At 39.6% G+C, this 12,779-nt stretch overlaps 1 protein-coding gene across 1 annotated transcript; it reads left to right on the top strand.

The window, feature by feature from the left end:
* Nucleotides 1-106: 106 nt before the first annotated feature.
* On the top strand, nucleotides 107-11,553 carry rab5c (RAB5C, member RAS oncogene family). The gene is made up of 6 exons (XM_067571257.1): nucleotides 107-231; nucleotides 6,708-7,051; nucleotides 9,216-9,367; nucleotides 9,608-9,730; nucleotides 9,857-9,950; nucleotides 10,158-11,553. Exons 2-6 carry the CDS (start codon nucleotides 6,886-6,888, stop codon nucleotides 10,283-10,285), a joined length of 663 nt encoding a protein of 220 aa, XP_067427358.1. The 5' UTR covers nucleotides 107-231; nucleotides 6,708-6,885; the 3' UTR covers nucleotides 10,286-11,553.
* The last annotated feature ends 1,226 nt before the right edge of the window (nucleotides 11,554-12,779 follow it).

Below are 12,779 nucleotides of genomic sequence, written 5' to 3'. Positions count from 1 at the left end.
CTTAATCTAATGTTTGTGTATTGGAAAAATGACTAGTCAGGGCCCTGCATACATCATGTGTGCTGCAGAGTGGTGGTTTGTGTAGACTGTAGCTGTTGTCATTGGTCAGAGAGACACTGACAAAAAGTGGGAGGTTCCCGGAAAATTTGCTAACCGGAAGGGAAGGCCAGAGCCCAGAAGAAGAAGAACACAGCCGCTGCCGATGAGACCAGCGAAAGAAGAGAAAGTACTGTAAGTCAAACAACTTGAAATGATAGACGATGTCGGTAAAGAGCAGCATTGAACGCACGTTGGGCTTTTTTTTTGTGGGCGAGCTGTTAATCGTAGTCAGATCCCCTCTCTCAAATTTTGTTCTACCGACCAGCCAAGTCCGGGGGCTCAGTCGAAATGTCCATCAGACTGGATCGAAAGGCTACGAGCTTCTAGCCTCTGAAAGACCACAGAAAATATCCAAAACGTCTTGGTAGGAGTATTGTTCATCAGCATATGTCGTCGTTTTCTTCCAGCAGCAGACACAATAACAAGCCTGAGACCTCGAGCTGCTCAAATGGCAAACAGCTGACGACGTGTGGCCGAGAAAAGGAAAGTTGTCTAATGACGTTTTCGACACTTGGCTATCGCTGCTAGCCGGGCTAACGCGAGCAGAAATCAAGTTTTCCTTTTAGCGGTGCTTAGCATTAGTTTTTTTAGCGTCAATATACGCTAAGAAGCTAATGCTAACGCTAGGTAGCGTTAAATGATAAGGTCAGTAGTTGACGTGAGCTAATGGAGGTTAATTTTGGTAGTTAGCAAACTGATTAGCACAACCAACGTTACTTGAAAGTGTATTGAAAGTTAATAATGGCGCTTGCTTTGTTTTGACAGGCTACTCTGGCTAACCAAACATTACAATTAAGTTACCAGCTAATATATCTCTTAACAAATTATTTTTATTACGCCAAACAGCGAACCTGTCTACTGTTCTGCGTTTACAAGTAAAGTTAGCTTGTGACTCTGCTAAAGCTAGTAGCAATCAGACAGAAGTCAACTTTTATGGTTAACGAAACTAACTTTGACATTTGCGTTTTAACTTCAAGTTGTAACTGTCATTGCTAACATTTATAGCATGCACCACCCAGTTAGACCATTATTATCCTCAGTTTATGCCGCTGGTCAAGCAATAATCGCTTTTACATGTGAGACTGAAGTTTACGATCGAGTTAGAGATATACAAGCCACCCTAAGTAGTGTACTTTTAAAACTTAGATGGTTTTTGACAGCTTTTTATCCGAGCTTGTAATGTCCAGATCATTTTTTAGCATACATCAAGTAACTTAAAGCTTTAACCCAGCTGCTCATTCGAGATAGTTTGTAGGTTTCTCACTTACAGGCCAGCAAGCTTGTAGTTACACTCAGCAGTCCTATTACATAAGATATCATAGAGGTGTCATTACTGTTGGCATCATTTATGTGATAATTCTGCCAATTTCTTTACCTTGAGATTATAATGTGACTGCACGTGCGTGTCATTAGATTTAACAGCAAATGTAGACACTCCTGTTTATGACTTAATAAGGGGAAGAGAGCTATGACCTTTGATACAGAGGAAGGATTTACAGTTACCTGCTCGAGCTCTTGTTATGTTTATGGCGTATGGACATTGTCCTTCTAAAATGGTGATGCATCTTTTAAAAAAAACACACACCCCTGAAAGGATGACAAGGAATTTATCTCTCACACAGATTACATAATAGGTGTGCTTCGGTTTATCAGTGCTGCTCATTTTTCTTATTCAGGCCATTTTCCAAGACTGTGCATGTACTAAAGTTGCAGGATGGTGTAGTTAAAATGCCATGTTTAGGCATGGGAAAAACTGTGTAATACTCAGCCTATATTGTGAGATTCATCTCAAATGGTGATCATAGTGAACAGCAGATTTTGGTTAGGCCTCAGGGTAACTATAGCTGTTTTCACATCAGGTCAGGACATTGTCCGGAGTTGCCCTTTCACACATGTAGCGCACAACAGGAGATTGTCCTGTCAGACGCATTCTCAGCTCTTGGAAATACTCCATTTGGTTTAGGCAAGCGGTGGCGCCTGGGTAGAGCGTGTAGGAGGCAGGACATGATGCAGAAAGTATGCTGCGGTTGTAATTTGGCGTTTTTAAGCTTTTCACCAGAAATTAAATTGCTTTTATTTTATGAAAAATCACAGGAAGTCCTCTTTCCCATTAGCACTAGTTTCACAGCAGAGTGTTCAGGCCCAGTCAAAACAATGCAGCTTAGCTGGCCTGCTGTGTTTGTCCAGTGCCAGCTGCATAATAGAAGTGTCATCAACACGCCTACTTGCTTGTTGTGAATTCTCCAGAAAATAGGATACAGACCTGCTGTATTCACACACAGGCTCAGTTGGACATTACACAGACTTTGTACTAGGGAGCTGGCAGGGTAAAGTCCGTTTAATGTCCGGTCCGACTGATTCAGACATTTGCGTTCACACATACAGCTCCTCCTGATAATATCCAGGAAATTTCAGGGTTGCAGTGCATGTGTGAAAGGGGCTTCTGATTCTCGGTTCGGTCATTGAGCTTTATACACAGAAGTCACGAGAAAGGGAAGTGCCTGTGATTTCCTATTGGCTTTGCTAACAGCTAGTGATGAGTATCCTGTTTGCTTTTCCGGAGTTATGTCACCAGTTTCCCATCAAAACTGTCACTGTTTCCAAAGCCATTCTTGATGGGAAACTTGAACTGTAGAGGGGCTTACCTTGGATCAAGAGCATTTCCTGTTTCATTAGAGATCTCAAGGATTGTTCTGCTTTTGTGTCTTTGTCGTTTGTGGGGGGGAAATGTCTGCTATAAAAGCTCTTTTCCAGTAATGTGTAAGTCACAGTTACATTGTACATGGAAATTTTGCTATTTCCAGGTGAGAGTCTGAGCATTTGTCTCAACAGACAAAAGGGGGGATAGCGACGCAGCCCCTCATATCAGACACCACCAGTTCATCCAGGACCCCACCCTTAAAATGAAGTGAGCAATTCAGGTCACAGCTTGTTTTCTTGGAACTGGTATAGTGACACCAGCCATGAAGGTTGTTACACCACCACTTAAATGGAATGTATGACTGATCTCAAGTTTTTGCACAGTCATTACATGTTGGCGCAAAGTTATCTGGCTCTTTTCTCTAATCAATAGTTGAGTTTCTTGTGAAGAAAGTATCCTGTTTTCAAGGCAAAGAAAGAATGATGCATTTTAATTTGAAAAAGGGTTAACAAAATATCCTATAGGACACCATACAAACTGTTTCATTTTTTTTATTACAACTGTTACTGAGAAGTCTTACAAATACCATATCGCTGTTATTAATGGGTTATACCAGTCAGTATCATTTCTGTTTTTTCTGATTATGGAGGACGTGACAGTACAACACAGAGGAAGGAGATCAGTATGTGAGCTTTCATAGGGTGAACACTTATTCATAAGAATTGTGTGTCTTTTTTTTTTTTTTTTTGGCACTGGTTTTGAATTTCAATAGCACAGCCATAAATTTGTTCTACATATCTATACATGTGATTAGTTTGTGCACACGTTCTCATATTTAGGTGCTCAATATACTGCAATCCCTGACAAGTGCTTGGATATTAATCTGGCAGCAGAGCGTACAGGAGGCCACTATGAATATTTCACAGGCTCTCTCTCTCTCTCTCTCTCTCTCTCTCCAGTCTGCTCCTCCTTGCTGCCTTTCCTTCTCCCCCCTTTCTCTGACCCATGTCCCACTGTTTCTCTCTCCCTCTCTCTCTCTCTGACCCATTTCCCTGTGGAGGTCTTTAGAGCCCATTACGGATGCCATCAAAGCATCCGTCGCTGGCTGCTTATGATGTGTGCAGGTCTGTCTCAGTGTAACAGAAAAAAAAGCCTATGATCGCAAGCTCATCGGCTGCACCTACCTTTCACACCATACATTGTGCATAGGTGTTGGCGCTACTGTTTTGGCTGAAAACCGTTTCATCGCAAAAAGGGTGTTATTGAACTCATAACAAAGGTTCAGCTGTAGGACACATGATCTGTTTTGCCACCTCAAGGGTATTCTTTATGTTTCGGAAAGCTCCCTTCACTGTATTCATCCTGTGTGCTTGATGGCTGCAACACTCTTGCTCTCCAAAATAGCCAACACAGATACTAACCTAACTGTGCTGTATAACAAACCCTTGTCTTTTAAAAACCCTTTTCTGTCCTATTCTTGATATAGGCCTACTATAGGTCTGTGTTACCCACCTCTCTTATCCAAACCTTCCAAATCAGCTGTGTCACTGAGCTAGCAAAATTGTCAATTTGTAAAATTGTCAATGTGTGATTCAGGCCTACTTTTTTTTTTTTTTAAAAAACAAATTAAGTTTGCAAAGGAAACATGCATGCATGACTTGTATTTTTGAAGAAGCTGATTGTTGGGTCTATAACATCCAAAATTTAATTCCTCTGGACATCTGCTGCTCGAGAGAAACTTTGAAAACCAGTTGAGGTAGACTTTAGTGGGTTTTTTAATCTGGGTGTTTTGTGGGTCTGCTCGCTAAAACTCAACCCATCGCTTCTCTTTGCTTCCTCTTGTGAGGAATGCGAACAGGTGAAGCTCTGCTGTGTGCAATCAAATGAGTACAGGCCGACTGTTTGACCCAGTGAACAGAGTGCCTTTATGTCTTCTCCAGCTCCACCGCTGCTGTGAAAGAGTGTGTGTCCTCTAGTTTAAGAGACCACTGAGAATAAAGCTGCAACTAATGATTACTTTCATTTTCAGTTAAACTGCAGATTATTTTCTCTTTTTATAGATAGTCATGTTTTATCTATAAAATGTCAGACAACAGTAAAAATGTCTTGTTTTGTCCGACCAACAGTCCAAAACTCAAAGATATTCAGTGTTTGTTATCATGTTTGACAAAGAAAAGCATCAAATCCTCACATTTGAGAAACTACACAACATGACTCAATTATTCGATTTATCAAAATACTTGCAGATTAATTTGTCTTTTGATCAACTGATTGATTAATGGACTAATCGCTGTAGCTTTAAGTGTCTTATGCGGAGTAAAAGGGAACAAACACTGATGAAATTGGTGTGTTTTTATAGCGCATGATGCTCGGTTACCGTGACTGCTAAAATTAAACCTGTGCTACAAAAGGTAACGCAGCATGATTTGTGCTTTGACACTTACAAATGACACACGCTAGTTCTGACTATTTTATGGATACAGCCATGACCTCCTATCACATGCTGAAGATTAAGCTCAGCTCAACACCAACGAGCTGAGAAAAAAAGCCAAGTACAACCAAACTATTGACTATCAGCTGTGAGCTTCTTTACTTCATTTCACCTCATTCTTGACACTTCCCTTCTCACTCAAGAATAGTCTACCCCTACCGCACATCTTTATGCACACATTGTGTTTGTGCATGAAGTTGTCCCGGCGACAATGTTAAGACTATCCCAAGTTTCAATGTGCTCAGCAGTAAAATGTCTTCTGCAATCTTCACATCCTGCTTTGAGCTGAGTTGTGTTTCCTGTCCTTTTGACCAAGCAGAAGCTGGCTGACCTCATGTGTATCACCCAACTGAAAAAAAGATTAGGCAAGGTTTCAGATACTCAAAGCAGGCCCGAAGAGAATCAAATGTTGGCTGTCTTTTTATACTGCTATCACATAAAACTATGTAGCTCATTTGAGCCAAGTTAGGCTAGATGATTTCTTTTTTTTTTTTTTTTAAAGTTTTGCTTTTCCAAGTCAGCCTCTGTGTTACAAGTTCCTCTTAGTACTAAATGTCAGTTCCACAACAGGATTGAGTCAAAACATAGTTCACATTTTGTTATTACTGCCTTTTAAAAAAACAAAATAAGTGTTTTAAGAAATGCCTGACTTACTGATTAACATTAAATATTAAGTCCTTGCTCTGGTATTGGGTGTTGCTGTACAGAAACAGCCACAAAGATCACCGTGAGAGGGAGACTATAGTTGTAGCAGACTGCGGCCAGACTGTTAAGAGATGAGTCACAGGAACAAATGTGTTGAGGTTGGGAGGGTGTTTGAGAAAACCTATCAGCTAGATTTCAACAGTTCATAGATATCTAGCCTATCTATTTTTCCATTGCTTCAGTTTTAATTTGTTTAATTTACACTTGCACCCATTAATTCTTCAGATTCACATACATTTATTTGTATATACTATGTTTGTGTATTTTTTTTTTTTTTTTTTTAAAGAATTGAAGCTGAAGTAAAGCAGAAACTATGGCCTATTCTGCACCACATGTCCAAAAAACTTGAAAAGACACACACTGTCAGGACAACCTGTGGGAGCAAGATGGAGGGCACGGTTTCATAAGACACTAATTGTTCTCCTCCAGCACTTGTTTATACTAAACACGGTTAAATAATAAACTCTTTATCTGGAGGCCCAGCCCCAGTGTGCTGCAGGTTTCTGTGTCAACAGCTTCAAATTGTCTGACAATAATTTTGGCTAAAACAAAAAGCTTTAGCTTAGCTTTGCTGATACATTGCATAGTTCAACTGAATTTTACTTTATTCTTCTTACTGACAATGTCAGCAGGAACAAGAAACTAATCTGCTTTTCTATTATTGAACACCTCTTTGGGTTTTGGCTGACTATAATATTCAACATGATTGTTTTAATGGAAAGCCTCTTTTCTGTTTGGAGCTTAACATACTGTATATGTTGTGTTTTCCAGCTCCCACTGGTGAGGTCTCCTCTTCCTCCGGCTCATCTACCTGCCTTACCTGAATCTGCCCCCCCATCTATCTCAGCCTCACCCAGCCCTCACCGTCCCCGCACCGAGCCTAAAGTCGACCGGACTTCCACCCTCTTCTTCCACCTTCTTCTTTCTCCCAATTTCCCAACACTGCACTATGGCAGGGCGAGGCGGACCAGCACGGACCAACGGCACTGCAGCAAGCAACAAGATCTGCCAGTTTAAGTTAGTGCTGTTGGGGGAATCGGCGGTGGGGAAATCCAGCTTGGTGCTGCGCTTTGTCAAAGGCCAGTTCCACGAGTACCAGGAGAGCACCATCGGAGGTGAGGGTTTTGGCAGACTGTTAGTGTGCCTGAGGAAGATAATTTTCTATAAATCAGTGAAATAATTATTAAACAATCCCCACATTTTTCATTAAGAAGGAACTAAACTGTTATAAATGCATCTCAGGGCTGTACAGAATCCGTACAGTATTTGCTCTTTAGCTTGTACTCAGTCTAAAACTTTCTCAACATGTCTGTGAACACAACATGAGTGCTGAAGCTGGAAAAAAAAAAGAAAAAACATGTCCTTGCCAGTGCAATCTTTTGTGTTGTCAAAGCCTGTGCAGGAGAAGGAGTGGCAGAACCAGTTCTTTGTAGCCGATCACCTGATTCTCCTGTGAGCCACCGGGCCACCTCGCGCATAGAAATAAATTACACTGCTTAATATTTTTGACAGTAATGAGCTGAAAATGACTTTAGCTCGCTCTCTGTAAACACTAGCTCTCAGGCAGCAGAGGAGTGAGGTTACTTGAAACAGGAAGGAATTGAGACAACAATGGGACCTGCTGTAGATCAGTGAATCTGATAAAAGAATCATGTTCAGTTTTAAAACAACAATATGATAATCTACCCGTGACTTTGTCATTTTGCATAGCAGGGGCGGTTAAATGTGTTGTTGTTTTTTTCTACATTATGGTACTGTAGTACTGTAGCCTGAGGGCTACACAAGTAAACTTTTAACTGGAATGTTTGTTGCAGTTACAGGTTTCTACTGGAAGCTGCTGACTTTTGAGACCGGACTCGTTATTCATTATTTCGTTAGCTTTACTCACAGCCTTCCCTCTGGCCATTGCCCTGCTCATTGATGTATTTCGTTCCTCTTCGTCAGCCTGTTGGGTTTAACAGAGATTTGTAACTAAATAAACGGCTAATTGAGATATTAATGATGAATAAATAACGGATTCAGAACTGTTAAGAATTCAATTGATCAAAAATATATTCACCAAATATGCACAAAGGTGGCACAACATATTTCTGTAGGTTTAATCTGTGCAGGTGTGTTTTAGCATCTGGATTTATGTTGGATTTGCATATAAATGAGGAAAGCTAGGCCACGTCTACCCTGAACAGCTCTGATCAAAGCCCAAAGGTGTTTTTGCCTTTTAAATGGGTGAATGAGAGGGAAGTTTTAAAGCATTTCAGGATTAAAGTGCTATATAAATGCAGTCGTTTTATATATTGTAAAATGTTTTACTCTTATTTGTCAGCCAGTATGTAATTTTCTCTAGCTATTGGGAATTATTAATTTTTCCAATCCACATTCCAGCTGGCACGGGGGTCTTCTAGTTTCCATTTTTTTAGTGTTACACATTTTTTGGTAATAATTCATAACATTTCTGTAAGTTTAACAGCATTTAACAGAGTCCACTTGGAAAATGAATCTCATGGAATTGCTAAAAATAAAAAAAAAAACAGAAAGGTGAGAGATTTCAGTTATATCTGTGTCTTATCTGGTGAATCATAAAGTTAAATATCTGGTGTAATTACTGTTATAAAGACTCTAACTTAACTACAATAACTTCTCTTTTGTTTCTTTCTGAACTCTGCTTTATCAAGCTGCGTATGAGCCGTTGCGTCTTAGGGATGTAGGGACAGGATGCTCAGTGCTTACACTCACCAAAGACTCAAAACCAGTCAGCATTTTTTTTTTTTTATATTCTACTGAACTCTTGGTCAGCTGCATGCCTGGTCAAAGATTACAAAGCTTTAAAATATGTGCTACGTAAGTGTGCTTAGTTTCCTCTGTCATGTGACAGTGGGCTGAGTAAGCCAGTCAAATGCAGTTGTGCCTCCTTTTGTCATTTATAAACTATGTTTTTACTTTAGTTTTCTTAATTGTGATGTTTTTGTTATTCTAATCATTTCAAAGGGGATAAAGCTTTCTTTTTTTTTTTAGCTTTTGCAACTACACTACAGCCAGATGATGCTATATTGTGGTCAACATAGCAACGTGTTTCCCCAGATTTAATTTAAATCTTTGTATTATCATCTTCTAATCGACCGTGTGTGATTTTCCTCGTTTCGTCTTATCTTTAATTGTGGAATTTTCCAGTTTAGATCAGACACGTCAGCCCTGTAGACAGCGAGTCTGTGATTTTCTGCATTCTACATACCTCCCGTCTGTCAAAAAGAACTTATCTTATATCTTTTCTTTTATTTTCAGCTGCCTTCCTCACACAGACGGTATGTTTGGATGACACAACAGTCAAATTTGAGATCTGGGATACTGCAGGACAGGAACGATATCACAGCTTGGCACCCATGTACTACAGGGGAGCCCAGGCAGCCATCGTGGTCTACGATATCACCAACACAGTAAGTTACATGGACTTCTGCAGAACATCAGCCAAAGACTTATCCCATTTTGTTAACTGACCCTTGTCCTCCAGCTTGGGTTGATGATTACTTAATTCAGGAGACGGCTAGAAACCTTTGCTCTTTTAAATCCTACAGTCACATGTAACATGTAAAAAAACGGCATCAGCGATTTAAAGTTTTTTTTAAAAAGCACAATGTCTCATGATTACGTATGTTGCACTTTTTCTTTTTTAAAAGGATACATTCACACGTGCAAAGAACTGGGTGAAGGAGCTCCAGCGACAAGCCAGCCCGAATATTGTTATTGCACTGGCAGGGAACAAAGCAGACTTGGCCAACAAGAGAGCTGTAGATTTCCAGGTAAAGAGGGATTTTTACTGTCTGACATAGAAGTTCTTTAATGAAATTCTTGGGGAAAAAAATCTATATATGTTGTCAAATTGCCCAGAGATACGTTTATATCTTGTTGTATTTTGTTTTGTTTAGGAAGCACAAGCATATGCAGATGACAACAGTTTGCTCTTCATGGAGACTTCAGCCAAGACTGCTATGAATGTCAATGAGATTTTTATGGCTATAGGTAAGTGCTCCTCAGCATAAACACAGACACATTATTAGGGCTATTAATTTCATTATCGATTAAGCTGCTGAATGTTTTTTTTGATTAATGGATCAGTTGTTTAATTTGCAGATTCATTGTTTATGAAAACAATTGTTAGTTGCAGCCTCACTGTCATGTTCCCATCGTGCAGAAATTCATTCGTTGTTGTCTTGAATCCAAAAACAGCCAAGAAGCTTCCTAAGAACGAGCCTCAGGGTGGAGCGGGAGCTGGCGGACGAGCCAGAGGCGGCGTGGACCTGCAGGAAGCTGCACCACAGGGCAGAAGCAGCCAGTGCTGCGGGGGCGGGAACTAACCGACATCAACGAGTCAGCTGATCCAACCAATTTACAGCTTCGATCAACCAGACCAGATATTATCCAGCTGTCAAACAATGTCCCATCGGTCAGACCAAACCACGGTCAGACCGACTACCCTATGAGCAACACAGCACCAATTAAAACTGTTTGGCAAACGAGACCACTGGCCAGTAAACTGCCAGATCCCACTGATGGTTCCAACTGTCGAACCGACCTACAGACCAAGAAATCAACCAACAGGCTTATTTACAGAATCATGTTTTAACCCCAGGACTCGCCAATCCATGACCTCTCTATTGATGATGGACACTTGACGTCACCTTAGGGGGGGAAAAAAACAAAAAACAAAACGTCCCACTCATGGAAGAAGGTAAAAAAAAAAAAAAAAAAAGATCAGTCATGACCAATGGCACTTAGTAGGGCCATCTTGTTCACCCTTGTTTCTGTATTTGTGTAGAGGAAAAAAAATAAAATAAACGCAACAGGAAGGAATATAAACAGGCTCATCGGCCCTGTCCTTTCTCTTCTACCCCCCCACCCCCACCCCCTGCTTTCTCACATGCACCATAAATTTCTAAAGTATTTCCATCATGGTCTTATGACGCTGTTCAAAAAAAAACACGAATCCCTTTTTAAGTGGGTGGCAGGTGCATGCAGCAGTCCTTCACTTTTCTGTCTTGTTCCTGGTCAGGCGCCTGGAATTGAAGAAGAGAGAAGGTTCGTAACAGGAGGACGGGAATGGACAGATATTTCCTTCTTGATAGAACTGTGTAGATTGAATTATTACCTTGTTATTGTTATCACTATTATTATTATTATTATTATTATTACTTTTTGACACAGGCTGTTCAGTATGATTCTAAAGCCTAGACTACCTGAGGTTTTACAATCATCCATCTTATATTACCAAACCATATACAGTAAATAGTACTTTATTAACATTGTCACCCATAAGTAATTTTAGCATTAATGTAATGTTTTTGAAATCATCAATGTAAAATGACAAATACATAAGGCAAGACTTGTTTTCTTGACCAAAATCACAACTGTGTATCGAAAGCATATTGCTGTATTTGTATCAGACTTTTCAAGTTTATAATCAATCAGTAGTTATTTGTCAAAACAATATCTTCCCAATCTCTACATGATGTCTTGTCAACCTTAATTATTTTGTGATGGATTTTTTTTTTTTTTTTTTAATGTCTATTTTTTTTTTTTCTTTCTGAAGATCTATGGTATTAAATGCACTGGTTCTGTCTCATCATCTTTTTGTGAATTGAGATGTTATCCTCAGTTTCCTTTCCTTAATATTCTCTTTATTTTACTCTTCATATCAGGGAGGGGATCGCTTTTCAACAGTGTTGTCATCCTCTTATGGCATCAACAACTAGCACAACCGAAACCTGCACAGCAGCCGTTGCTGTGAGGTGGGGGGGGGGGGTTGATGGGGAGGGTGGGGGTCGTGGGTAGAGAAAGAAGAAAAAAATGTAATTTTACCAATAAACAAGGGGAAGGTATCTTTTTTTTGTATGCCTGTTTAATCATTTCACCATATATAAGTATTGACAGTTAGGTTTAGTCATTTTTGATAATCCTTTATTTAAACTAGCATTTAGACATTTGGAGTCGGTTCTGAATTAGAGTCTAAAAAAGATGCAGTTTTTTTGTTTTTTTTTGCCTTTGCCCTTACCTTTGCTTAGTTCGTGATAATCCTCCCGTTGTTTCTTTCCCATCTCCTATTTCCATCAAGAGGGTCTAGTTGGCTTAAAGTCCTTTAACATGAGACTTTAAACCAAAGTGGTTTCAGTTTCTTGTCCAATATGACATCTACTGAATCAGTTCACTGGAAGGCTATGTGGTAATTTCTCAAGTACTCAAAATGTATTCCATAACAATTTGATCTCCAAAACCTAGAAAGTATAATTTACTCTTTATTTTTTTTCTGCACCTAAGCAGGTAATCTAAACACAGGTGTTATATGAGTGTACATTTCTTGGTTTATGTGAATGGAAATACTAGTGTCAATCTGTGATACTTGAAGGTGCAGAAGGTTCAGCCAAGGTTTGTATAAATGTTGGTGGCACAAATTTCAATCAGAAGTTTAAAAAAAATATAGTTATCTCATCCTAGTTGAGTCCAGGAAATACTTAACAAAATAAACATAAGTAGTAAGTAAAATAAAATTAATTTGTGACTTAAATTCAAATTTTACCAGTGTGAAGACAGATCAACATTTGCAAATATTTATTTAATTATTGTGGTCAAAAACTACATTACCCACAATTCTCACTGCAGACGAGGCGTGTTGCATTCAAATGCAATTGCTTTGCTGGGACCCCCCCCTAAACCAAAGACAGTGTAATTACAACTCCTGTGAAGCACATTGGGTCAGACAGTTTTGTGCTGAATCATGTCTTATCAAGAGACAAGACATACTGTCACTTCTGAGTAAACCTTGACAAAAAATGATAAAGATAAAAAAAAGAGACT

Source organism: Thunnus thynnus, chromosome 17 (genome assembly GCF_963924715.1).
Source record: "Thunnus thynnus chromosome 17, fThuThy2.1, whole genome shotgun sequence".
In the NCBI taxonomy this organism is placed as follows: Eukaryota; Metazoa; Chordata; class Actinopteri; order Scombriformes; family Scombridae; genus Thunnus; species Thunnus thynnus.
This window is presented reverse-complemented; position numbering and strand designations above follow the sequence as displayed.